This window comes from Scyliorhinus canicula, chromosome 8 (assembly GCF_902713615.1).
Source record: "Scyliorhinus canicula chromosome 8, sScyCan1.1, whole genome shotgun sequence".
Classification (NCBI taxonomy): domain Eukaryota; kingdom Metazoa; phylum Chordata; class Chondrichthyes; order Carcharhiniformes; family Scyliorhinidae; genus Scyliorhinus; species Scyliorhinus canicula.
In genome coordinates this window covers 127,837,306-127,861,997 of record NC_052153.1, presented here as the reverse complement: position 1 = coordinate 127,861,997, position 24,692 = coordinate 127,837,306, and the positions used below count along the sequence as shown (strand labels likewise).

The 24,692-nt window shown below is 46.0% G+C and overlaps 1 protein-coding gene across 1 annotated transcript in view; it reads left to right on the top strand.

The window, feature by feature from the left end:
• The window catches only part of LOC119970494 (leucyl/cystinyl aminopeptidase), a 183,127-nt gene that overhangs the window by 106,846 nt on the left and 51,589 nt on the right, over nucleotides 1-24,692 (top strand). The window contains exons 7-8 of the mRNA XM_038805217.1: nucleotides 10,634-10,747; nucleotides 12,342-12,479. Coding sequence (XP_038661145.1) covers nucleotides 10,634-10,747; nucleotides 12,342-12,479 — 252 coding nt within the window. The remainder of the gene's footprint in view (nucleotides 1-10,633; nucleotides 10,748-12,341; nucleotides 12,480-24,692) is intronic.

Genomic DNA, 24,692 nt, shown 5'->3' with positions numbered 1-24,692 from the left:
AGGCCCAGACTGTAGAGCTCCTGGCAGAGAGGAAAAAGCTACAGATGGACTTTGACCTGCTATCCACCAGGAAAGCAGTGCACCAACTCCGCCAAACACTGACTTGCTACGAACACGGGGGAAAAGGCTGGCCACCTACTAGCTCACCAGCTGAAAAAGCAGGCAGCCACGAGAGAGATAGCTCAGGCGAGGAACAGCAGAGGCAGACTGGTAATCGAACAAAAAGAGTTCAAGACTTTTTTTTTAATTTTTAAAGTTTTTTATTTAACACAAATTTGTAACAGTTACAGAGAGAAAAATGGCCCTGTGCAAAGAGCCTTAACATAGTGAAAACGAACAGTGGGAAAGAATAAACATGGTTAATAAGTGTTGAAGCCAAAGATCCTTCCATAAGGCACTTTCCCTGCCAGCTCTGTTTGCCCATGCCACACGTGTTCAACTAAACTAACGTGGCCCTAACCCTCTTCCCCCTCCCCGCCCCCCTCCGCCTGGTCTCCCCTACTCCCCAAGGCCTGACCTGCCAGGTCAGCCCTGCGCTTGGCCCTAGCCCGCCCCGCCCCCCCTCCGATCTCCCTGGTGCCCCCTGACCTACGCTAGCCACACTGACCCCTGCCCTTGGCGCCTACCTGTCTCCCGTCCCAGCGCTCAGGCCCTACCCCCACACGCCAGGGACCCATTAACCTAATTGTATCCCACCGTGCCCTTTCAAGTCCCGTGACTAGCCCCTAGCCCATCCCCCTATCAGAGGCCCCGATCTCGCGCCAAAAGGTACCAAGCACAGGCCCCCCCCATTGCAATCCCCCCAAAGGACCCTAAACAGTGCGCCCTCCAGCCCCCACTCTGTCCAGGCTGAAAACAATCTTGGATAAAACATTACAGTACAGGATAGTTTAACAAACCGCCGCCACACAAAAGGTCTGAGAGCCCCAAGCCCTTTAGTTCCAGTCCAGCTTCTTCTTTTAGTAAAAGTCCTAATCAGAGCAATTTTGAGTTAACAGGCTGCCGCCACTGTACAGCACTGAAAGAACTAAGTGTCCATTAGTTCAAGTCCAGCTTCTTGTCTTTAATAAAGGTCCAAACCTGTTCTGGTGTCTCAAAATAGTAGTGGAGTTCCTCAAACGTAACCCAAAGCTTTGCAGGATATAGCATTCCAAACCTCACCTCTTTTTTGTAGAGGGCTGCCTTTACCTTGATGAATCCTGCACGCCTCTTGGCCAGCTCCGTTCCCAAGTCCTGGTAAATGCGCACCTCGCAGTTCTCCCATCTGCTGGTTCAAGACTTTTTACCGAGGACTGTACACCTCCGGGCCAACGGGGACGTGGGGATGAAACGCTTCCTCGATAGACTGGATATACCAGCCATGGGGGAACGATAGATTGGAAGCACCGCTAGGACTGGGAGAGAACTAGAACTCGGGGGCAGTTGAGGCTACCTCGTTACATGTTTTTAACGCAAAGATAGAAATATTTTTTGATCAATAAAAGAATAAAAGGTTACGGTGAGCAGACGGGTAAGTGGAGCTGAGTCCACAAAAAGATCAGCTACATCTAATTGAATGGCGGAGCAGGCTTGAGGGGCCTACTCCTACTCCTAGTTCTTATGTTCTTAAAATTCAACAATTTCATTCAGACTTTGGCTTTTGGGATTGATCGGGCGCCGTAACAATATGTTCTTAGTATCTTGCAACAATTCTCTCTTGCTGTTGGATATTGGTTGCTAGTTTGTTTTGTATACTCAAGCTTGTTTCTGGAGCATTATTGCACAGGTAGATCTGAGTCTTGGCAAATATTACCAAACATTTGACTTCAGCTTGAGTGTTATGTTGCTTTAAATTTTCAGGCTCATGCTGAAATATACCACAGAAATACTTCTCTTTAACAAAATACTGTCTGTTTCATTGAACAGAATAGTTATTGGAAAATTGAATCACGGTTTAAAAATGAAATGACTGTGCTTTGTGACATTAATTAGGTTTTGATGTAAACAACTCACTCCCTAACCTGCCAGGCGGCCTCATTGTCTGGTAGATTACATGCTTTCTTATTTCCTGTTGATGTTCAGTGTGTGGCAATCTGGAAACTGCAAGATTTATTTGAAGTCTTTCACCAACCTACTGTAATCTGATCTAATCCAGACATTTAGGAGCTCGGCCTTTGTAAGAATAAAGCAGTGAAAATAATATAGATTGACATAAGCATTTGTCTTACTTTTTTTGGTATATTGAGTAACACTTGTGTTCAGCTGACCTTCTACTTCTGCTTTAGTTGTGTCGGCATCATGTACCAATATCCGTGTTTTGCTGACTGTCATGGGTTTTTTTACTCATTCGTGGGACATGGCCGTCACAGACTGTGCCAGCATTTATTGCCCATCCCTAGTAGCCCTTGAGGGGGCAGTTAAAAGTCAACCACTTTGCTGTGGTCACATGTAGGCCAGACCAGGTAAGAATGACAGATTTCCTTCCCTAAAGGACATTAGTGAACCAGATGGGTTTTTCACGACAATCAACAATGGTTTCATGGCCATCATTAGACTTTTAGTTCCAGATTTTTATTGAATTTAAATTTCACCATCTGCAGTGGCGTAATTTGAAACTAAGTCTCTGGTTTACTAGTCCAGTGACAATACCACTGCGCCACTACCTCCCCACATTTATGTCTGCGCTAAGGGCCGGGGGCGACTCTCTACTCGTTGGAGTTATACCAGGCATGAAGGAAGATTATTCTGGTGGTTGGAGGTCAATCATCTCAGCTCCAGGACATCACTATAGGAGTTCCTCAGGGTGGTATCCTAGGCCCAACCATCTTCAGCTGCTTCATCAATGATCTCCCTTCCATCATAAGGCCAGAAATGGGGATATTTGCGGATGACTGTTGTTCAGCATCATTCACGACTCCTCAGATAATGAAGCAGTCCTTGTCCCAAATGCAGCAAGACCTGGACAATATCCAGACTTGTGCTGACAAGTGGCAAGTTACATTTGTGCCACATAAGTGCCAGGCAATGATCATCTCCTACAAGAGAAGATCTAACCATCGCCCCTTGACATTCAATGGCATTATATTTGCTGAATCCCCACAAGCAACATCCTGGAGGTTACTATTAATCAGAAACTGAACTAGCCTAACCATATTAAAACTGTGACTCCCAGGGCAGGTCAAAGGCTAGGAATCCTACGGCGAGTAACTCACCTCCTGACCCCCAAAAAGCTGTCCACAATGCACAAGTCAGGAGTGTAAGGAATGCTCTCCACTTGCCTGGATAAGTGCAGCCCCAACAACACTGAACAAGTTCAATACCATCGATGTCAAGCAACCCACTTGATTGCTCCCCCTTCCACAAACATTCAAACCCTCCACCACTGGCGATCAGTGGCAGCCTTGTGTACCATCTACAATATACACTGCAGTAGCTCACCAAGGTTCCTTAAACATCATCTTCCAAACCCACAACCACTACCATCTAGAAGAACAAGAGCAGCAGATATCTGGGAACCCCACCACATGGAGGTTCCTCTCCAAGTCACTCACCATCCTGACGTGAAAATATATCGCCGTTCCTTCACTGTCACTGGGGCAACATCCTGGAACTCCTTCCCTAACAGCACTGTACGTGCACCTACAACTCAAGGATTGCAGCGGTTTAAGAATTAAACTCACTACCACCTTCTGAAGATAGAGATGCGTAATAAATGCTGGCCTAACTAGCCAAGCCCACATCCCGTAAATTTTTTAAAAAGGTAGATAACGGGGAATTGGATTTCCGGAAAGCTTTCAATAAGGTATCACACAAAAGTTTAATAGGCAAGATGAAGCTCATGTAGTTGAGGATAACCAAGGGATTGGTTATTGGATAGAAAACAGTGGGCAAAAAACGGAGCTTTTTCAGGTTAATAGGCAATGAACAGTGGAGTGCCGTAAAAATCAAGAGCCTGGGTGTAAACTTTTTTTTAAAAATAATTTTTATTGGAAAAATTTGAATTTATACTATTTACAATCTGTAGTAATAACATAGATGAAGAGGCATAGAGTAATGTATTTGAATTTGCCTATAATACCAAGCTAGAGGGCAGCAAGGTGGCGCAGTGGGTTAGCTCTGTTGCCTCATGGCGCGGAGGTCCCAGGTTTGATCCTGGCTCTGGATTACTGTCCGTGTGGAGTTTACATATTCTCCCCGTGTTTGCGTGGGTTTCGCCCCCACAACCCAAAGATGTATGCTAAATTGCCCCTTAATTGGAAAAAATGAATTGGGTACTTTACATTTTTTTAAAAATAAATTTAAAGTACCCAATTATTTTTTTTCCCAATTAAGGGGCAGTTTAGCATTGCCAATCCATCTGCCCTGCACATCTTTGGGTTCTGGGGGTGTGACCCACGCAAACATGGGGAGAATGTGCAAAATTCACATGGACAGTGACCTGGGGCCAGGATCGAACCCGGGTAGATGGCAAGGTACGCTCCAGGGATGACATAGTAAAGCTGCAAAGAGATATAGACAGGTTAGATGAGTGGGCAACCAAATTGATGATATGGGGAAGAATGAAGAAATTCACTGCGATTATAAGAATAAAAAGCATCAGGGCGGCACAGTGGTTAGTACTGCTGCCTCACTGGGCGGCACATGGCACAGTGGTTAGCATTGCTGCCTACGGCGCTGAGGACCCGGGTTTGAATCCCGGCCCTGGGTCACTGTCCGTGTGGAGTTTGCACATTCTCCCCGTGTCTGCGTGGGTTTCACCCCCACAACCCAAAGATGTGCAGATTAGGTGAATTAGCCACACTAAATTGCCTCTTAATTGGAAAAATAATAATTGGGTACTCTAAATTAAAAAAAAAAAGTACTGCTGCCTCACGACGCTGAGGACCTGGGTTCGATCCTGGCCCCAGGTCACTGTCCGTGTGAATTTTGCACATTCTCCCCATGTTTGCATGGGTCACACCCCCAGAACCCAAAGATGTGCAGGGTAGATGGATTGGCAATTCTAAATTGCCCCTTAATTGGGAAAAAAAAATAATTGGGTACTTTAAATTTATTTTTAAAAAATGAATAAAAAAGCAGATTTTTTTTAAAAGTTGAGAAACCTGTAGTATTGATCAAAGAAATTTAGGGGTGCTTGGACAAGGGAAGAAAGTTAGTATGCGGGTGCAGCAAGCAATTAGAAAGGCGAACGGCATGATGGCCATTAATACAAAGGGATTGAAGTACAAGAATAAAGAAATCTTGCTACAGTTGTACAGAGTATTGGTAAGACCGCATCTGAAATACTGTGGGCAATTTTGATTTCAACATTTGAGAAATGACACTTGGAGGCAGCACAGCGAAGGTTCACTCGATGGGTACCTGGGATGGAGGGATTATGATGAGAGACTGAGTAAATTGCGCTTGTATTCTCTGGAGTTTAGAAGAATAAAATATGATCTTGTTGAAACCAATAAAATTCTGAATGAGCTTGATTGGGTGGAAGCTGAGAAATTGTTTCCAATGGTTGGGGAATCTGAAATATGGTGGCACAGTCTCCAGACAAGGGGAAAATCATTTAGGACTGTGATGAAGAGAAATTACTTCATTCATGGGTTGGGTTGGGAATCTTTGGCATTTTCTCCCCCAGATGGGTATGGATGCTGCATTGTTGAATACATGCAAGGCTGGAATAGGCAGATTTTTGGTGTTTCAGGGAATGAGGGACATATGGTGCAGGCAGGACAATGGATTTGAAGTCCAAGATCAGGCAAGATCCTATTGAATTGCACAGTGTGCTCGATAGGCTGTGTGGTCCACCACTGTTCCTGTGTTCTGACTGGTAGACTGGGTCTCTGGCATGTGGCAAGGGAGCCAATGAGGAAAAAAACGTCCTTAACCTCCCCAATCCATCAGTCGCAGCTATATCTGCCCATGAGCATATTGATAGGAGTGACCACCACGTAAACCTTGTGGGGACCATAAAACGGTAAGAAGTAGGAACAAGAGTAGGTCATTCAGCCCTCCGCTATTTAATAAGGTCATGGTTAATCTAATACTCACTATGTTCACTTTCCTGCCTTATCTCTGTATCCCATAATTCTCCAACTAATTAAAAACTATCGATCTCAGCTGTGAAAATGTTCAAGGACTTGGCCTCCACTGCTTCCTGGAGTAAAGAATTCCAATGGTTCACCACTCTTTGAGAGAAGAAATTCTTCCTTAAAGCTGTCTTAAATAAGCACCTTCTTATTCTGTGATTACGCCCTCTGGTCTTACACCCATAAGTGGAAACACCCCCCTCACATTTACCTCTAATTCTTTTGGACTCCAAGGAGTACAGATCCAACCTTTAATCTTTCCTCATATGGCATTCCCACCATACCCGGGATCATCTTAGTAACCTCCTCCATAATGCCTCCAATGACATATCTTTCCTTAAATAAGGGGACCAAAACAAAGTCCCATCTTCACATTGAGGATACCCTCCATCATGTTGTATGGCACTGCCACCATACTAATTGTGATAGTAGATTCCGACCAGATCCAGCAACCCAAAACTGGCACATATGAGCCGCTGTGAGCCATCAACTGCAGCAGAATCATATTCAACCACAATCTGCAGCCTCATGGCCCGGCATATTCGCCACTCCACCATTACCACCAAGTCAGGCGTTCAGCCCTGGTCCAGTGAAGAGTGCAGGAGGGCACGCCAGGAGCAACACCAGGCATACCTAAAAATGAGGTGTCAATTTGGTGAAGCTACAGCACAGGACGGCTTGCATACCAAACAGCAAGCAATCGATAGAGCTAAGAAATTCCACAAACAGCGAATCAGATTTGAGCTCTGTAGTCCTGCCTCATCCAGTCATGAATGGTGATGGACAATTAAACAACTCACTGGAGGAGAAGGCTTCACAAGTATTCCATCCTCAGTAATGGGAGTGCCCAGCACATCGGTGTAAAGGCTTAAGTCAGAAGTGCCGAGTGAATGATCCATCTCAGCCTACTCCTAAGCTCCCAGTCTTCAGCCAATGTCATTTGCTTCAGAAGATATCAATAAATGACTGAAGGCATTGGATACTGCAAAAGCTTTGGGCGGCACAGTAGCCCAGTGGGTAGCATTGTCGTTTCACAGCTCCAGTGTCCCAGGTTTGATTCCCGGCTTGGGTCACTGTTCGTGCGGAGTCTGCACATTCTCCCCGTGTCTGCGTGGATTTCCTCCGGGTGCTCCAGTTCCTCCCACAGTCAAAGACATGTAGGTTAGGTGGATTGGCCATGCTAAATTTCCCTTAATGCCCAAAATGGTTGGATGGTGTTGCTGGGTTACAGGTATGGGGCGGATGTGTGGGATTAAATGGGATGCGCTTTCCAAGGGCCGGTGCAGTCACGATGGGCCGAATGGTCTCCTTCTGCACTGTTAATTCGATGTCTGACATTATTCTAGCAACAGTACTGAAGATTTGTGCTCCAGAGCTAGCTGTGCCCTTAGCCAAGCTGCGTCAGTATAGCTGCAGCACTGGTATCTACCTTGTATGTGGATTTTTTTTAAACTCAATTTTTCATTCATTCAAGGGATTTGGGCTTTGTAGACCTGGCCAGCATTTATTGGCAATCCAGAATTGCCCTTGCGAACATGGTGAGCTGCCTTCTTGAACCCGCTGAAATCCATGTGGTGTAGCTACATCCACAGTGCTGTTAGGGAGTTCCAGGATTTTACCCTAGCAACAGCGATATATTTCCAGTTGGGATGGTGAGTGGCTTGGAGGGTGATAGTGTTCGCATACATCTGTGCTTTTCCTTCTAGATGGTAGTGGTAATGGATTTGGAAGGTACTGTCCAACGAGCCTTGGTGGGTTGCCCAGGTATGTTTTATCCAGCAGGACAAATATAACGTGGCCAATTAGTGTCCCATCGGTCTACTCTCAATCATCAGCATAGTGATGGTAGGGATCGTTGACAGTGCGATCAAGCAGCACTTGCTCAGTGGTTACCTGCTCACTGGCACTCAGCTTGGCCTCTGCCAGGGCCACTAGCTCCTGACCTGCCCAAACATGGAAAAATGAGCTAAACTCCAGAGATGAAGTGATAAAGTGACTGCCCTTGACATCAATGCAGCATTTGACTGAGTATGGTATCAAGAAGCCCTAGAAAAACTGGAGTCAATGAGAATCAGGGGGAAAAGTCTCCACAGGCGTGCGTGTGAGCTACCAAATTCTCTTGTTACTTTTATTTTTTAAGTTTCCCAGCCCTACTCTCATTAACGTTTTATGTTCTTGTTTGTGCCTTGTTATAATGCCTTTTTAACATGGAGAACTGGGTCATTTAACATTTTAGCTAGGTACTTTGTTTAAGTAAGAGTTGATTATCATTTCCCTGGCAGCAGCAGGTGCCACTTGTTATTGCTAAAGGGCTTTCATTTATAAAATGTTTTTCACAACCACTGGACGGGGGCGATTCTCCAATATTGGGCGCAAGTGTTCGCGCCATCGTGAACCCCGTCGCGTTTCACGACAGTGCGAACAGGGCCCGGGTACGACAGATTCTGGCCCCCACAGGGGGTCAGCACTGCACTGGAGTGGTTCACGCTACTCCAGCCTCCATGGCGCCGCCCAAACCCGCGCATGCACAGTTGGGCCGCGCCAACCTACGCATCCGCGGGGGACTTCTTACGTGCGCCGGCCCCGACCAACATGGACTTGGTGTTCAGGGGCCGGCCATGCCAGGAGGTAGGCCTTGGGGGGGGGGGGGGGGGGTAGGCCGGCCCGCCGACCAGTGGGCCCCGATCGTGGGCCAGATCCCATCGGAGGCCCCTACCAGTGAAGGCGCCCCCCCACCAACCGTTCCCGCTGGCAGCGACCAGGGGTGCACGGCGCCAGCGGGACTCTGTCGTATTGGCGCGGCTGCCCTGCTGATTCCAGCGGCCGGCGCTGTGCCAAACGTGCCGGCGCAAATGGCGCCGATTCTCCGCACCTCGGAGAATCGCACGCCGGCGTTGTGGCGCAGTTGCGGCGATTCTTCGGCCTGGCGCGGGGCTCGGAGAATCACCCCCGACATCTTTACAAAATGTGAAGTATAATCTGTTGTAATGTAGAAACCACAGCTGACAATTTGAACACAGCATGCTCCCAAAAAGCAGTAACATGATGCTGACCAGATATTATTTTTGTGATAATTGTTGAGACAGGGGAAAATTCAGTCAAGTTCAAAAGGCTTCTCTAAAAGTGATGGCCCTTTATGTGAGGCCAGAAGACCATCAGAACAAAAAATAGCTGCAGAAGGCTATAAATTGGGAAGAAGAACAAATGGAGGGTAAAATATCTTGAAAGTTTGCCCTGTTGTCAGTATGGATACATAACAAGATTCCAATGTGCCAATACGGAACACCTTTTTATTGAATATAATCTATGCTGACAATGGTTTACTTTGCTTTATGGATAACAATACTTAGGGTGGGTTGGCGTGGAGGTAGAGATCATAATTTCAAACAATGCTGTAACATAGCTAACTAGCTGTTGAAAGTCTTTTGATTTCACCACAGCAGTTGCTCCAATGCTCAGTAAGTAGGAAACATTTACATTAAAAGCTGTTTTTAACCACTGACATTTAAGCAGTGGAAACCAGAGATCAGAGGAAGTTATCAGTGTTTTGAACATTTCCTTTTTAAAGTGTAAGTGCATGTGAAATGAATCAAGGTTCAGTCTTTAAGGGGAAAAAAACATTCTATTAAATATAAATATTGTAAATACTAATGCAACTTCAATTTGTAAAACTTGATCTACTGCATTTTTACCTTACAGCTTCAGGCCAAAAGCTGTGTGTATGTGTGTGTGTGTGTGTGTGTGTGTCACTCCTTTGTTCAAATTCATCTCCTCTGCACCACATATTTTCCTTTACATTTTCCTTGTATTCTGATGACAGGAGACAACAGGGTCATATTTTTGACACCACCTCATGCAATGGCTCATAAATAGGTTTGGTAATCGCACCTACTACCTATTTTCTGCAGACTGTTGTCTGCAGACACTTGTGCCTTGTCCACATGTATGGAATACTGGTTTTCTCATGTATACTCTGTATATGAGTATACACTGATATACTCATGTATTTGTTAACCAAGATGATTAACTATCCAACATCTCTGGTGATGTTGGCTAATGGATTCCGGGATGAAAGAGACCCTTGTAGCAACTTGAAATGTGCTGTGAGATTCCCCAGCCTGCTTGAAGTGATTTAAATTCACATTCCTCTATACCAACAAGTTGTTATCTTTCTCTTATATTTGAATGATGTGGAGATGCCGGCGTTGGACTGGGGTTAGCACAGTAAGAAGTCTTACAACACCAGGTTAAAGTCCAACATGTTTGTTTCAAACACTAGCTTTTGGAGCACTGCTCTGATGTCAGAGGAAGGAGCCGTGCTCCGAAAGCTCGTGTTTGAAACAAACATGTTGGACTTTAACCTGGTGTTGTAAGACTTCTTATTATATTTAAATGGATAAGCTTACAAATAAAGGACAGGGACTAGAATGATCATTTTCAAAATATCTAGTGAGTTTGTCAGAATCAGGTGCTTAACCAATTTAATGAAGAGTTCATACTATGTTTTATTGTAGATTTTTGACAAACTAAATACAAAGCTATATTTCCTGCATGTGTTTTATTCTTCTCCTCAGTGGTTTGGTAACCTGGTGACTATGGAATGGTGGAATGACCTTTGGTTAAATGAAGGATTTGCCACTTTTATGGAATTTTTTTCACTTGAAAAAGTATTCCCTGAGCTCCAGGTGGTAAGTGGAATAATTCTTTAGTTCTCCATCTTGTAAGGGGTGTTTTGTCATGAAAGGGGGAAGGGGTTGTTTCAAGACTCTTTCAATTCTTACACATAACGACAGTTCATTAAGGAACAACGGTAAAATACATATCTTCACATCTCGATATTTGTTTTCCTTCTACCAGCCAAAAGTTAAGTAAATACTCTTAAATATGTTAATGTGTCTGAACTCTTGGAACCTACCCCATCTGATTGGGAAGCAGTCAGTCTGTACAACTCTGCTTATATCAGCGTGCCACTGAGACCAGTTCTACTTCCAAATGATTGTTTGTGAGAAGGAAAGGTGACTGCTAATCCTTGGTAGCAGCCAGCCCTTTTGGCCATGTTGACAAAATTCACCGTCACTGCACTCTGCTTAAGTAGCCGATCTACCTGCTTACGATGCTCTGTGCACCCAGCTGTGAGCCTGCTGCAAGCCAGACACCTAACTTAGAAATCTTCCATAACTCCAACAATATGCTCTCACACATGCCTTCCGAGGTATGTTCTGAAGGAACTATGCCATCCTGTCCAGTGGTGCCATTGGCAACCTCCACAGCAATGCCCTTCATGGAGCTGCCAACTGGAAAGGAGTTGATCAAGATTGTTTAACCGTGTTCTTCAGCAGAGGGAAGGAAGGAAGAGTGTGGCAGTACTTTCAAAATTCAGAGCAGAGGCCAGCAGTGCACATTGGGAACGCTTGAATACCCACCACGTTCAATTTATTTTTTGCAATGTAAAACCATTTGACAAATACTGTGTGTGAATCAAGATCTTAGAATTAATGATAAAGTTAGCTCAATTTTTCTCCCACAGGAGGTATTTAGGGAGGATTCCCTAAGTCAGTAGTTAAAAACATTAAATAATTGTTTGAATATCCTATGGAGAAATGTACAAAGAAAATATAATATACAATGATTTCTCAATTGGTGTAAATATACAAATTACATTGACTTTGGTAAGCAATTAGATTAGGAAGATAGGTCAGATATACATCATCCAAAACTCTGCTGCTTGTGTCTTGACTCACATCAATTTTGGTTCCCTTATCACCACTGTGATCGATGACCTACATTGGCTCTCCGTCAAGCAACGGCTTGATTTAAGAATTCTTGTTGTCAAATCCCTCCATGGCATCTCCCCCCTTTGTCTCTGCAGTTTGTTTAGCGACACAGCCCATCAAGATAGCTGCACTCCACTAATTCTAGTGTTCTGTGCATCCACGATTTAGTTGCTCCATCATTGGTGGTCATGCCTTCAGTTGCGTAGGCCCGAAGCTCACTGCCCTCTTTATGCCTCACCACCTCACTTTCAGCTTTAAAGGCACTTCTTGAAACCTGCCTCTGTGGCCAAGCTTTAGGTTATCCGACCTAATATCTCCTTATGTAGGTTGGAGTCAAACTTTGTTTTATAATTGGGACATTCCGTTATGTTAAAGACATTGTGTAAATAAAGTGTATTTCAACATCTTATATTGTCTGATTTTCAGGTGGACTAGTCCATATGGTCCTAACAATCATTGCACAGAATAAGGCAATAGGTTTATTTTTATTTCTGTGATTTATTTACAGGCTGACCGCTTTTTGAAAACTCGCTTTGAGGCAATGGAAAAGGATTCACTGAATTCATCCCATGCTCTATCCACATTCACTTCAGTTGAAACTGCTGAGCAAATTGAGGAAATGTTTGATTCAATATCATATGAAAAGGTACTTGAGGAAGGGCCATGTTTTTATATAATAATGAAATTGTAGTTCAATGTAGGTTTTCTTACAAGTAGCAAGTAGTTATTGAAATCCGGTAACTGATCCTACTGTGGCTGGATATTCATTGAGATTGGCAGCAAAAGTATTTCTTCAAAGGAAGGGTGAGACATTAGAAGTTCATTCTTAATGCACTAATCTACCTCCAGTTGACTGTGTTTGAAGATCATTTGAAGTGACTCACTGGGGGTGGGGGGGGAAGAGGAGAGAAGAATGGGTGGGGGGGGGGGGGGGGGGGGGGGGGGGGTGTAGGGGAGAGGGAGAGGAGAGAATAGACCTCTCATTGTGCCGGGGATTCTTCCAGTTGATTCCAGATATCCTGAAAATCCAGTACCCAAGGAACAGGGTACCAGAGCAGGGCAAGCAGCTTGAAGGAGCTCTGAAGAGTTGATTCTGTTAACCTATGCTTGTGCTCTCTAGAATTGCATTAGTAGGTTGTATTGCAAAGGAAGGTTGTGCATTCCAAATTGGACAAACAAAAAAAACCAACATTTTCGTACAGATATCATATCTAAATAGCTTGATTTGGAGAATCTTGAAATATATTGGGTTTCTGTGTGTGTCCAAACAAAATTCTAAAAGCTTTGTCCACCCCGCAATCCAGTCTTGCACCTTGGGTGAAATTCTCCATTTGGAAGTGTTGATGCCAGGACTTAATTGTGGCGGTTCACGTTCCGGTTGGAGGTGCTATTTGTGGAGCAATTCAGGATACGCTAAAATGCCAGCACTTTGCTGGCGCAAATTCCGAGCAATTCCCGGCACAGCGGGCATTCTAACTGCTGGGGCGGGAGTTAGCACCAAAGAGCCTGGCAGCTGGAGCTGTTTTTAAGGGCTCCACTTACCACACACTCACTGCAGCCACAGAGATTGCTCAGAGAAGATCTGCCCCCAAGGTCAGGAGTCCGAGGTGGACTCACAGCTCCATGCCAGTGTGGAGAGGAGGGACACCCTCTTCCCCAGCGTGGGCTGCAGACTCGAGCCTGCCCTCCTGAACACTGCCCAGGAAATGGTGGCAGAGGCAGTCAGCACTGCTAGTCTGACCAGGAGGAGACAGCTTGTGATCTAGAAGGCTAGGGGTCATTGGTGAATCCTCTGCCCTGAGAGGGACAGAGAACCAGGGAGTTTTCCAAAGGCTGCGGTTGGGGTGAGCTCTGCTGGTCCCCTGCTTCTTCGGCAATGGGGCAACGCTTCTGAGGAATGCCAACACCTGGTGGGCTCATGATTGAGCTTGGCCAAGCCCATCCCTTGGTGATACAGCTGGGATATGAGGGTTGGCCTGGGTGAGCTCCCAAATGACTAGAGGCCTTCTGAGCATTTAAAGGACACAGGCAGCACTCAGCAATGTGAGCAGCCAGGAGCCAGTAAGTAGCACCAAAGAGATTCATTTAAATGACAGACTGCAGCAATGGCGGTCTGAACCAGGTATACCGATCCCGAGGGGGATACCCCAAGTCTACAGACTTGGCACCAGATCATTACTCGCTACTGCCACCAGCCCAAGCAGCCACCCCAGCAAGCCCGACAGTTTGCAACGTTTTTCAATGTTTCTTTAGCCTCCTGCTTCCCCTCCGCAGCCATCGTGCCCAGTCCCTGTTTGTGAATACTTGTAGTAATTCACCCACGAGACTTCTGCGATGCGGCGGAAGGACAGAGGGTTCTGTGTCCAACCCACTAATCAGATTTAAATGAGTGCATATGTTGGTTTTGTATGCCGCTGCCAGGAGGGTGCGCAAACTTTGTTATTGCCACCTGTGAGGGACCGGAGCATGGTGCTTGAATCGACGCAGATAAGGACATCAATTTGATGTCTGATTCTCCGCCTGATCGTGGTTCATGTTTGCAGTGTTGCGCGGGTGAGAATTTCAAACCTTGCCTGTAGTACTTTAGCCTTTGTGTCTGAGAGTCGGGAGTTTAAGCCTAATTCCAACACTGCTACTTCCAGAGCACATTACCTAGGCTGTGTAGTACTAAGGGAGTACTGTATTGTCTTATGGATGAAACCTTAAACTGAAGGCTTGTTTCCCCACTCGGGATGTAGAAGATCCAGTGATATTTGGGAACAACTGAGGATTTCTTCTTATGTCCTGACCAATGTTTGCTCTTGACCAATCCAACAAAAAGACATTCATTGCAAATTAGTGCAACTTCCTACACTTAAACCTTCTCGGTTTAAGCTCCTTATAGCCAAATCTGGCTCCAGTGTTAAAATCGGCACTAAAACACGCTACTTGAAATGTATTTTTGACACCCGAACACCTCTCTGATTTGTGCTTAGATCTAGCATCAGCTGTGAGTTTGTTTAAAATCAAATGTTGCCCAAATGCCTCTCTGACTGATTGGAATAACTAGTTTAACTGGAACATATTGAAATGGAAGATATTTATTTTCTAGTGCTGATACTTCATATGTAGGAACAGTCGTTGGAAATATCATTCGTTAAAATGTAATTTGATGTATTTGTAAATTATTACATCACTCCCAGCCAATCGGCTCCAAGGTTGCCCATTTGAGAAATCATTTTCAAATCATTTGAATGCTTTTGAGCTCAAATTACAACCGTAGGCTCCACAACTAGAAACAACTGCCATCTGCTGGAAACAGAGGACACAGATTTAAAGAGCTTCCCTCCCTGCTTGATGTATGTAACACTTTGAAGAGTTTGCTTTACATTTCACTATTAATGACTACAAACACGTCATTCTTATATGTTTGACCTTTCAATTCCCAGGGCCGGTTGCAGTGTTGGTAAGTGAAGAAAAATGAATTCTCACCATGGGTGGAATTGAAAGGTCAAAGCCTGCTGTAGCTAGATGTGATCTCTTGTCTGTCTCCTCTCCTCCTCCCCTGAAGTAATTCTTACATCTATTTTTCAGTAAATACCAACAATAGGGGAGGTTCAGAAGGTAAAAGACTTGTCTCTTTCTTCTCCTCACCACCCTATTTAATAAGAAGAAGAATCTTTAGTCATGTCACAAGTAGGCTTACATTAAGACTGCAATGAAGTTACTGTGAAAATCCCGAGTTGCCACATTCAGGTGCGTATTTGGATACAATGAGGGAGAATTCCGAATGCCCAATTCACCTAACAAGCATGTCTTTCAGGACTTGTGGTAGGAAATCAGAGCATCCAAAGGAAGCCCACGCAGACACTGGGAGAGCGAGCAGAATCTACACAGACAGTGACCCAAGCCGGGAATCTTACCTGGGTTCCTGGTGCTGTGAAGCAACAATGTTAACCACTGTGCCACCGTTCCTTTCCTCATTCCTTTTCCCGGAGATGCTAACTCTTGCTAACTGGTGATTTTCTGGATGCAGTAACCTTCCAATGTCTTTCCCAAATATTCATTCTCGAGGGCATCGCCGTGCCTTCGCCCATTCACCTTCCAGAAAGTGTAATTGAATGGTAACTTTCAACTGTGTTTTTCCATGTAAATCCCTGTCCTTGGCCTATATTTAATATGGGACTGAAGGACCATAATCATAAAATCTTTCTTCAGTTGTTTATTGGATTTTAACATGTTTGAGTCTTTTCTCCCTTTAAATTTATAACGTGGTTGTAATTTTGAACAACTTTGACACAAAGTAGAATTCCTGCAGCATGGAATTCTACCATTAGTAATACACTAGATGGATATTTTAACAACAAGTTTCAAGGACTGGAGTACATGTTGTCCTATCACAGCAGCTTTTTCAATATAGTAAATCGTAACTGTGGCTGCATGGTTCCACCCACTTATATTAACAGTTCTTTGGACAGTGTGTGAAATGAAGGCAGACAGAACTTCTGCCAGAACATCTTATCCTTCGATACTGTACCAAACTGCCAGCATAAATCGTGTGGTCAAGTTTATGGGGTGTGGCGTCTGACTAATGATACAAATCCCATAGCGACCAATGACTTTTTAACAAGATATTAATTTACCAATGACCAATCGAAGAAAGATCACAGGACAAGATTTCCCATTTTAAGACTTCTGTTGTAACAAACTAAAATCAACATGCACTAAACAGTACTCAACATTCAACTAATACACCAAAAGGTACTTTCACACATAATGCAACTGAAATATGCCCAATTTCACCACGCTTTCGGCAGATATGTACCAAGACAAGATTTTAAGTTCTAAGTTTATCTCTGCTTTCCAACACATTCCCTTCTTCCTGCCTTGCCAGCTCAAATAATCTGGTGTCCTTCAAAAATAGTTCCAGCCAGTCTTCACATTCCAGAACTGACTTCCACTCGCAAGGCCGAACCTAGTGACGCCTTGTTCCTTAAATACTCTGAAGTCCCATCAGCCCTATTGCTTTCCTGTTGAACGGGAAATAATGTTTCCAACCATTCTGCTTGGTTGTTACCATAAAAACTGTTCACCTTGCTCTCCACAGCAGTAGCTGCAGCTTCTCCACACAGCAGTAATTCCTTTGTCTCTCTCCCTTGCTTTCTCTTCAGGTCTCCAAAAAAGCAGCTGTCCCTTGTTCTTTGTCAAGGTGTGAAAACTGTCACTTGATTTTCAATAGCTCTGGCTTTCTTTCCATTAAAACCAGATCACATGGACCTGTGAGCTGTGGTTTGATGTGCCCATCATTCCCTTTACTCGGAACATTCTGCTTCATCTTAAATTAAGGGAGATATTTTAAATCATAACTGTTTTATAAAGTCCTGCATTCATATCACAAAGGCCCTCAGACAAATGGTCGAAAAAGTACTAAGAGCTAACTCTGTATTTGAACCTCCAGAAAGCAGATGAAGAAGAAATAGCAAATGCCTTCGGGCGCGATTCTCCGGAAAAAAGTGTAGTAGCGAGCGGGAATTGCCGCAAGCTTCCTGGCACTCGACCCAGCGAGGCCAGCAATGCAATTCAACTTTAATTGGTCCTCTTAACGAGGCCCCACGAGCTTCTCGCTGCAAATGAAGTCTCGCCAGCTGATTCATCGCGACCGCGCTCGCCAGACCCCCACTAACAGGGTCGAGCAGCACTTAAGTTGCACTTGCACATCCAACACCAGCCAGCTCGCAACAATGGCGCTGAGGAGATTCAGGGACGCTGACCTGGGGAGACTCCTAGACACAGTGGAGGCCAGGAGGAATGTCCTGTTCCCCAAAGGCATCTGTAAGCTCGGGGAGTGTAACCAGGAGGACTGATCGCCAGTGCCGCAAAAAGGTTAACGATCTACACCAGGCGGCATGAGTGAGTAGACACCAATACCACCCCATTCCTCCCCCCATTAGAGCGTACATCCCCCAACTCTCCATACGACCCCCTAACCCTCCCTTTGCACAACCCTTCCCACCACTGTGAACCATGTGTACAGCTAATGATGAGATCTCTGTGTCTCCTCAGGAAAAGCTCTCCCATCATCGTCAGGAGAGGGCCCAGACTGGCTGAGGGGTGTCGGACTTAAGAATTCACACCTCGTTCGAGGATCGTGCCCTGGAGGTGACTGGGGTGGCCAAGGATGGGGCAGTCACCCAGGTGGAGGCTTGGAGAGGTGAGAAACCACCAGACTCCACCCGGGGGACCTGTCACACGTGAGTTGTTATTGCCTTACTGACTGACCCATCTCTCCCACTGACCGCATGTCCATTCCCCTGCAGACCATCCATCCGACGGCGCCAGCCCATCTCAGGCAGCACCCTCTCCTGCCTCCCAAGAGACCACCTCGGAGGAGAGCTCCGGGAATGCAATAGTTATTGTTGTGGCATAGCTGTCATCCCCACCCTCCACCAGCACAGATACATGCACCTCAGTGGGAAATGTTAGTGGTCAGGCTTTGGGGGAACAATCTGGTGAGCACCACACTGGAGGCACGAGCCCCCAAGCAATATAGCAGTTGGAGGTCTGTTGGATCCCAGGCTGATGCTAAACCTGTGGTCCAGAGGTACCGGAGCTGATGGAAATGACGGGCAGCAGCCGGAACATTCAGAGGGAGATGTCAGCGTCACTCCAGCAGATCCATAGCCGTTTGGAGGAGCCGCAGAGGCTACGGGTGCAGGAGATGTTGCTGACTATGCGTGGCACTGAGGGTGCGACTGCAGCGGAAAGATTGGTGTATGACGTTGGCACCATTAGCGAAGGTGTCCAAGGCGTCGCGCAGTCGGTGATGGCCATGGCTGAGGTTCTTGGCAGAGTGTCCGACTCACTGGGCGTTGTCACCCAGTACCAGGCTGGCCTTGATGGCACTCTGTGGGACATGTCCCATCTCAGATGGGCTTGGCCGAGGAGCTGTGGAGCTTGTCCCAGTCACAGCTGGGCATTGCCGAGGCGCTTCAGAGCAAGGTCCAATCACTGAGGAGCATCGCCAAGGACGTCGACACGATGGTGCAGACAATGGGGAACCGCCAGGGCTGGCAGAGCCAGATGATGCAGGGGCAGCTGGGACTTGAATCAGCAGCCTCTCTGTCCCAAGGTGAACCTCAGGGTCCTGTGGGCACCAACTGAAAGGAGGGAGCACTGGGTGGCAACCCGGTTCCGTCCCATGGAGTGGCAACTGTGGTCACCAGCTCACCTGAGTTCCATCCCTCTGATGAGGCCACGTCCTGAAGCCAGCACACGGGACACGGTAGCACAGCTGTGCATGTGCCGCTGACAAGTCAGCTGGGGCCCTCCGCCCCCAGAGCTGCAGAGGACAACTGCCAGGTGCATCGAAGGTCAGAGGACGTGGTAAGCAGCTAGCTGCCTCCACCTCAAATGTGCATCCTGGAGACACACCTCGATGTAGTTGTAGAGCTAGGAGGGCCAGGCACGTTGAGGATCATTGAGGGTGAGGGGGGAGGGGACAGCACAATTGGGAGAGTGGGGAATTGTAAAAAACATTAAACACCTTTGTGCACAACCATTATGGCGCCTCTGTGACTTTCTTCGACAACGTAGGTCGACCTCCGATCCCTTGGTCCATCTCCCCAGGTAAACTAATTTGTCAGAGGGATGGGAAAACGAGCTGTAGTCCAGAAGCCAGTGTTGAGAGTAGTGAGGTACTGAGGAGAGTATCAAGGTTGCAGGAGTGTACCGGCAGACAGAAAGGTGGGTTGAAGTGTGTCTACTTCAATGCAAGGAGCATCCGGAATAAGGTAGGTGAACTTGGAACGTGGATTGGTACTTGGGACTAAGATGTTGTGGCCATTACGGAGACATGGTTAGAACAGGGACAGGAATGATTGTTGGAAGTTCTGGGGTATAGATGTTTCAGTAAGAGTAGGGAAGGTGGTAAAAGTGGTGGAGGAGTAGCAATGTTAATCAAGGATAGTTTAATGGCTGCAGAAAGGCAGTTCGAAGGGGATTTGATTACTGAGGTAATATGGGCCGAGGTTAGAAATAGGAAAGGAGCGGTCACGTTGTTGGAGTTTTCTACAGGCCCCCAAATAGTACTAGAGATGTGGAGGAAGAAATTGCTAAACAGATTATGGATCGGTGTGGAGGTCTCAGGGAAGTTGTCATGGGTGACTTTAAGTTTCCAATGAGGCCACATCTCGAAGTCAGCACACGGGACACAGTAGCACAGCTGTGCATGTGCCGCTGACAAGTGAGCTTGGGTGCTCTGCCCCCAGAGCTGCAGAGGACAACTGCCAGGTGCATCGAAGGTCAGAGGGTGTGGTAAGCAGCTGGCTGCCTCCACCTCAAATGTGCATCCTGGGGACACACATATACCTCCATAGGTCGAACAGTTCGGATGGGGCAGTTTTTGTATAGTGTGTGCAGGAGGGTTTCCTGACACAATATGTGGATAGGCCGACAAGAGTCGGGGGGCCACATTGGATCTGGGACTGGGTAATGAACCAGGCCAAGTGTTAGATTTGTTTGTGGGGGAGTACTTTGGAGATAGTGACCATAATTCGGTGTCTTTCACTGTTGCAATGGAGAGGGATAGGGCCATACGGCAGGGCAAGGTTTATAAATGGGGGTGGGGTAATTATGATGCGATTAGGCAAGAATTAGGGAGCATAAGATGGGAACAGAAACTGTCAGGGAAAGGTACAAATGAAAAGTGGAGCTTGTTCAAGGAACAAATACTGCGTGTCCTTGATAGATATGTCCCTGTCAGGCAGGAAGGAAATGGCCGTTTGAGGGAACCATGGTTCACAAGAGGTTGAAAGTCTTGTCAAGAGGAAAAAGGAAGAGTATGTAAGGATTAGAAAACGGGGTTTAGTTGGGTCGCTTGAGGGTTACAAGGTAACAAGGAATGAGCTAAAAAAAAAGGGCTCAGGAGAGCTAAAAGAGGGCATGAGAAGTCCTTGGTGGGTCGGATCAAGTAAAACCCCAAGGCTTTTTACTCTTATGTGAGAAATAAAAAATGATCAGGGTGAGGTTAAGGCCTGTCAAGGACAGTAGTGGGACCTTGTGCATGGAGTCAGAAGAAATAGGAGAGGCATTGAAAAAATACATTTCTTCAGTGTTCACCAAGGAGAGGGGCCATATTTTGAGGATGAGAGTGTGATACAGGCAGGTAGGCTGGAGGAGGTAGATGTTCTGAGGAAGAATGTATTAGTAATTTTGAAAAACTGGAGGGTCGATAAGTCCCATGGGCCAGATGGGATATATCCAAGGATTCTTTGGGAGGCAAGGGATGAGATTGCAGAGCATTTGGCTTTGATCTTTGGGTCCTCACTGTCCACGGGGATAGTGCCAGAGGACTGGAAAGTGGCGAATGTTGTTCCTCTGTTCAAGAAAGGGAATAGGAATGACCCTAGTAATTATAGGCCGGTTAGTCTTACTTCGGTGGTCGGTAAGTTAATGGAAAAGGTCCTGAGGGATAGGATTTATGACCATTTGGAAAGATGCAGCTTAATCCGGGATAATCAACACGGATTCATGAAGGGTAAGTCTTGCCTCGCAAATTTGATTGAATTCTTTGAGGAGGTACCTAAATGTGTAGATGAAGGTAGAGCAGTTGATGTCGTTTACATGGATTTTAGTAAGGTGTTTGATAAGGTTCCCCATGGTCAGCTCATGAAGAAAGTAAGAAGGTGTAGGATAGAGGGAAATTTGGCCAATTGGTGAAGTAACTGGCTATCACATAGGTGGTGGTGGATGGAGACCAGTTACCAGTGGTGTACCACAGGGATCAGTGCTGGGTCCTCTGCTATTTGTGATTTTTATCAATGACTTGGAGGAAGGGGCTGATGGGTGGGGCAGTAAATTTGCTGATGACACCAAGATTGGTGGAGTAGTGGATGAGGTGGAGGGCTGTTGTAGACTGTAAAGAGACATTGATAGGATGCAGAGCTAGGCCGAAAAATGGCAGATGGATCCTGATATGTGTGAGGTGATTCATTTTGGTAGAAAAAATTTGAATGCAGATTACAGGGTCAACAGCAGGGTTCTGAGGAATGTGGTGGAACAGAGAGATCTTGGGTTCATGTCCACAGATCTCTGGAGGTTGCCACTCAAGTGGATAGAGCCGTGAAGAAGGCTTGTAGTGTGTTCGCGTTTATTAACCGGGGCTTGAGTTTAAGAGCCGCGGGGTTATGCTGCAACTGTACATGACCCTGGTGAGACCACATTTGGAGTATTGTATGCAGTCTGGTCACCTCATTATAGGAAGGATGTGGAAGCATTGGAAAGGGTACAAAGGAGATTTACCAGGATGCTACCTGGTTTGCAGGATAGGTCTTATGAGAAAAGGTTGAGGGAGCTAGGGCTTTTGTCTTTGGAGCGGAGGAGGATGAGAGGCAACTTAATAGAGGTTTATAAGATGATGAGAGTGATAGAGTGGATGTTCAGGGACTATTTCCTCAGGTGGATGTAGCTGTTACAAGGCGGCATAACTATAGATTCAGGGTGGGAGATATAGGAGGGATGTCCGAGGTAGGTTCTTTACTCAGAGAATGGTTAGGGTGTGGAATGGACTGCCGGCTGTTATAGTGGAGTCGGACACTTTAAGAACTTTCAAGTGGTTATTGGATAGACACAGCTTGCCATCCACCCACCTTTCCATCTCCTGGCTAGACTGTCCTCTTGCTTCCAGAAGCTGCCTCCATTTCAATCCAGTGAGTCTCAAATCAGACAACATTGCTTGAATTTCTTTACTCCTGCACAGTGAGTGCAGAGTTATGGATGGTCCTGCACAGATGGTCCCACTTTGACATTGTACTCTGGTCTGAGGCATTGTTATTCAAATATGCCTTATCAATTCCTGTGTCCTTCTGGATCAGTGTTATGGCAAGTGTCGTTCTTAGGACAATCTTTCTTCTTTGAGTGGTATAGTTTCCTTGGCTGAAGCCTGACCTCGCTATGCATCAGGCAGTCGTCAGAGTCACACTCAGCATTCTCATAGCTACAAGTGAATACACTGTTGGAGGTGGTATATCTGGTCATGATGATATCTAGCTGGTGCTAATGGAGTGATTTTGTATTTCTCCAGAGCACCTTTTGCCATGACTTAGTTTGGCAGTCGCTGTTCATGACATTCAGTCCATGGTAACAGCATAGCTCCAGCAACCTCTCTCCATTTTTGTTCATACTGCTGATCCCTGCTACCTTACGCACATTGGCCATGCTGCATAGTTGCCATTCTTGCATTGAAGCCCCCGAGAAGATGTAGCCTCTTGGTGTCAGGAATTCTGCTGATGGAAGCGTCATGTGCCTCAGAGAATTGATCCTTGACATCTTGGATAGAGTTGAGTGTTGAGGCATAGATACACATGAGGTTAATGGGCCAGGCTTATTGACAAGCAAACAGTAAGAAATCTCTCTCACTTCTGTAGCAAGGTTCAGTCATCACGATTAGTGCTTTGTGCTCACTTATTGCCTCTTGAATCTTCCCTCCCAGAAGAATGTGTTGCCTTTGTCTTTAAAACACCTACTTTGAGCAAGCGTAGATTCTTGCAGCACAGCAATGTCCACATTGAAACTTGGAAGCCCTTGTCAATCAAAGGTATACTGCATGTGTCATCAACCTACAGAAGGTAGTTGGTAAGGCCAGGCCTCATGGTTCTTGCAATCTAGCTTGCAATGCAAAACACTGGTGTCTTCTTTGTTGTGTTTAACTTTCCTGGTGCATAGATTTGCAACTCCCCTGTTGAGAGATGACTTTCTAAACTCCAAGCACCCATTGAAACAAGCAGATTGTAGTACGACAGCACCTAACTGGCTGGTGCCTTAGGATGGATGCGAGCTATCCAATGAGACGGGATGATCTTTCTGGTAATGAGTTATGCGCTCAGCTCTCTTTTCAAAATAGTTATACTCTTAGTCAGAGTTGAGCAGAAAGCATGAGGTGACAAGTAGACTAACCTCTACGCACCACCCACTATGTTAACGTACTTGATAACTTCTTGGTATCTTTGTAATAGGCTGGAAGTTAAAAAGGGCCTGTCCAGTTGGAGGGAATTTGAAATAAACAGCAGAATAAAAACTGACTGACAACAACGTCTAGTGGTGCCACCTTGTTTATATATAATTATCCTTCTTCAGAAAGCTAACATGGAAATACCGTGAAGTAAGGAGGACCTGCCACTTCTATGCCTTTGTAAAGTTAAAGCATCCAGTCGCTGCATTTCCCCACACATCTATCATGGCTCTTTCGTTCCGTTGATGTTGGAGAAGAGTCGAGTGTGAGGGGGGAGAGTTTAGAGGGGGAAGAGGTTGCCAGGATGTGGAGGGTGGGCCAGTGAATTAAAAGTAGAATAAAGAAAACATTAAAATGACTAAAAACACACAATACACTTCCTGTGATTGAGCTGAAGACAGACCTCAAGAGGCGTATCTTCAACTTCTGATGTCAAAAGGGTACATCACTTCACTGGGACTGTCCCTTGCTGCTAGACTTCTCACCTTACCTTGCCCATGGACCCACACTGCAGCGGGTGAATAATATCCTGCTGCAACCTCAGAAAAAGGTAAGAACATAGTTGGGGGTGGCACGGTAGTACAGTGGTTAGCACAGTTGCTTCACAGCTCCAGGGTCCCAGGTCCGATTCCTGGCTTGGGTCACTGTCTGTGTGGAGTCTGCACATTCTCCTCATGTCTGCGTGGGTTTCCTCCGGGTGCTCTGGATTCCTCCCACAATCCAAAGATGGGCAGGGTTGATGGATTGGCCATGCTAAATTGCCCTTCATGTCCAAAAAAGATTAGGTGGGTTACTGGGATAGGGTGGTGGTGTGGGCTCTTTCCAAGGGCCGGTGCAGACTCAATGGGCCAAATGGCCTCCTTCTGCACTTTA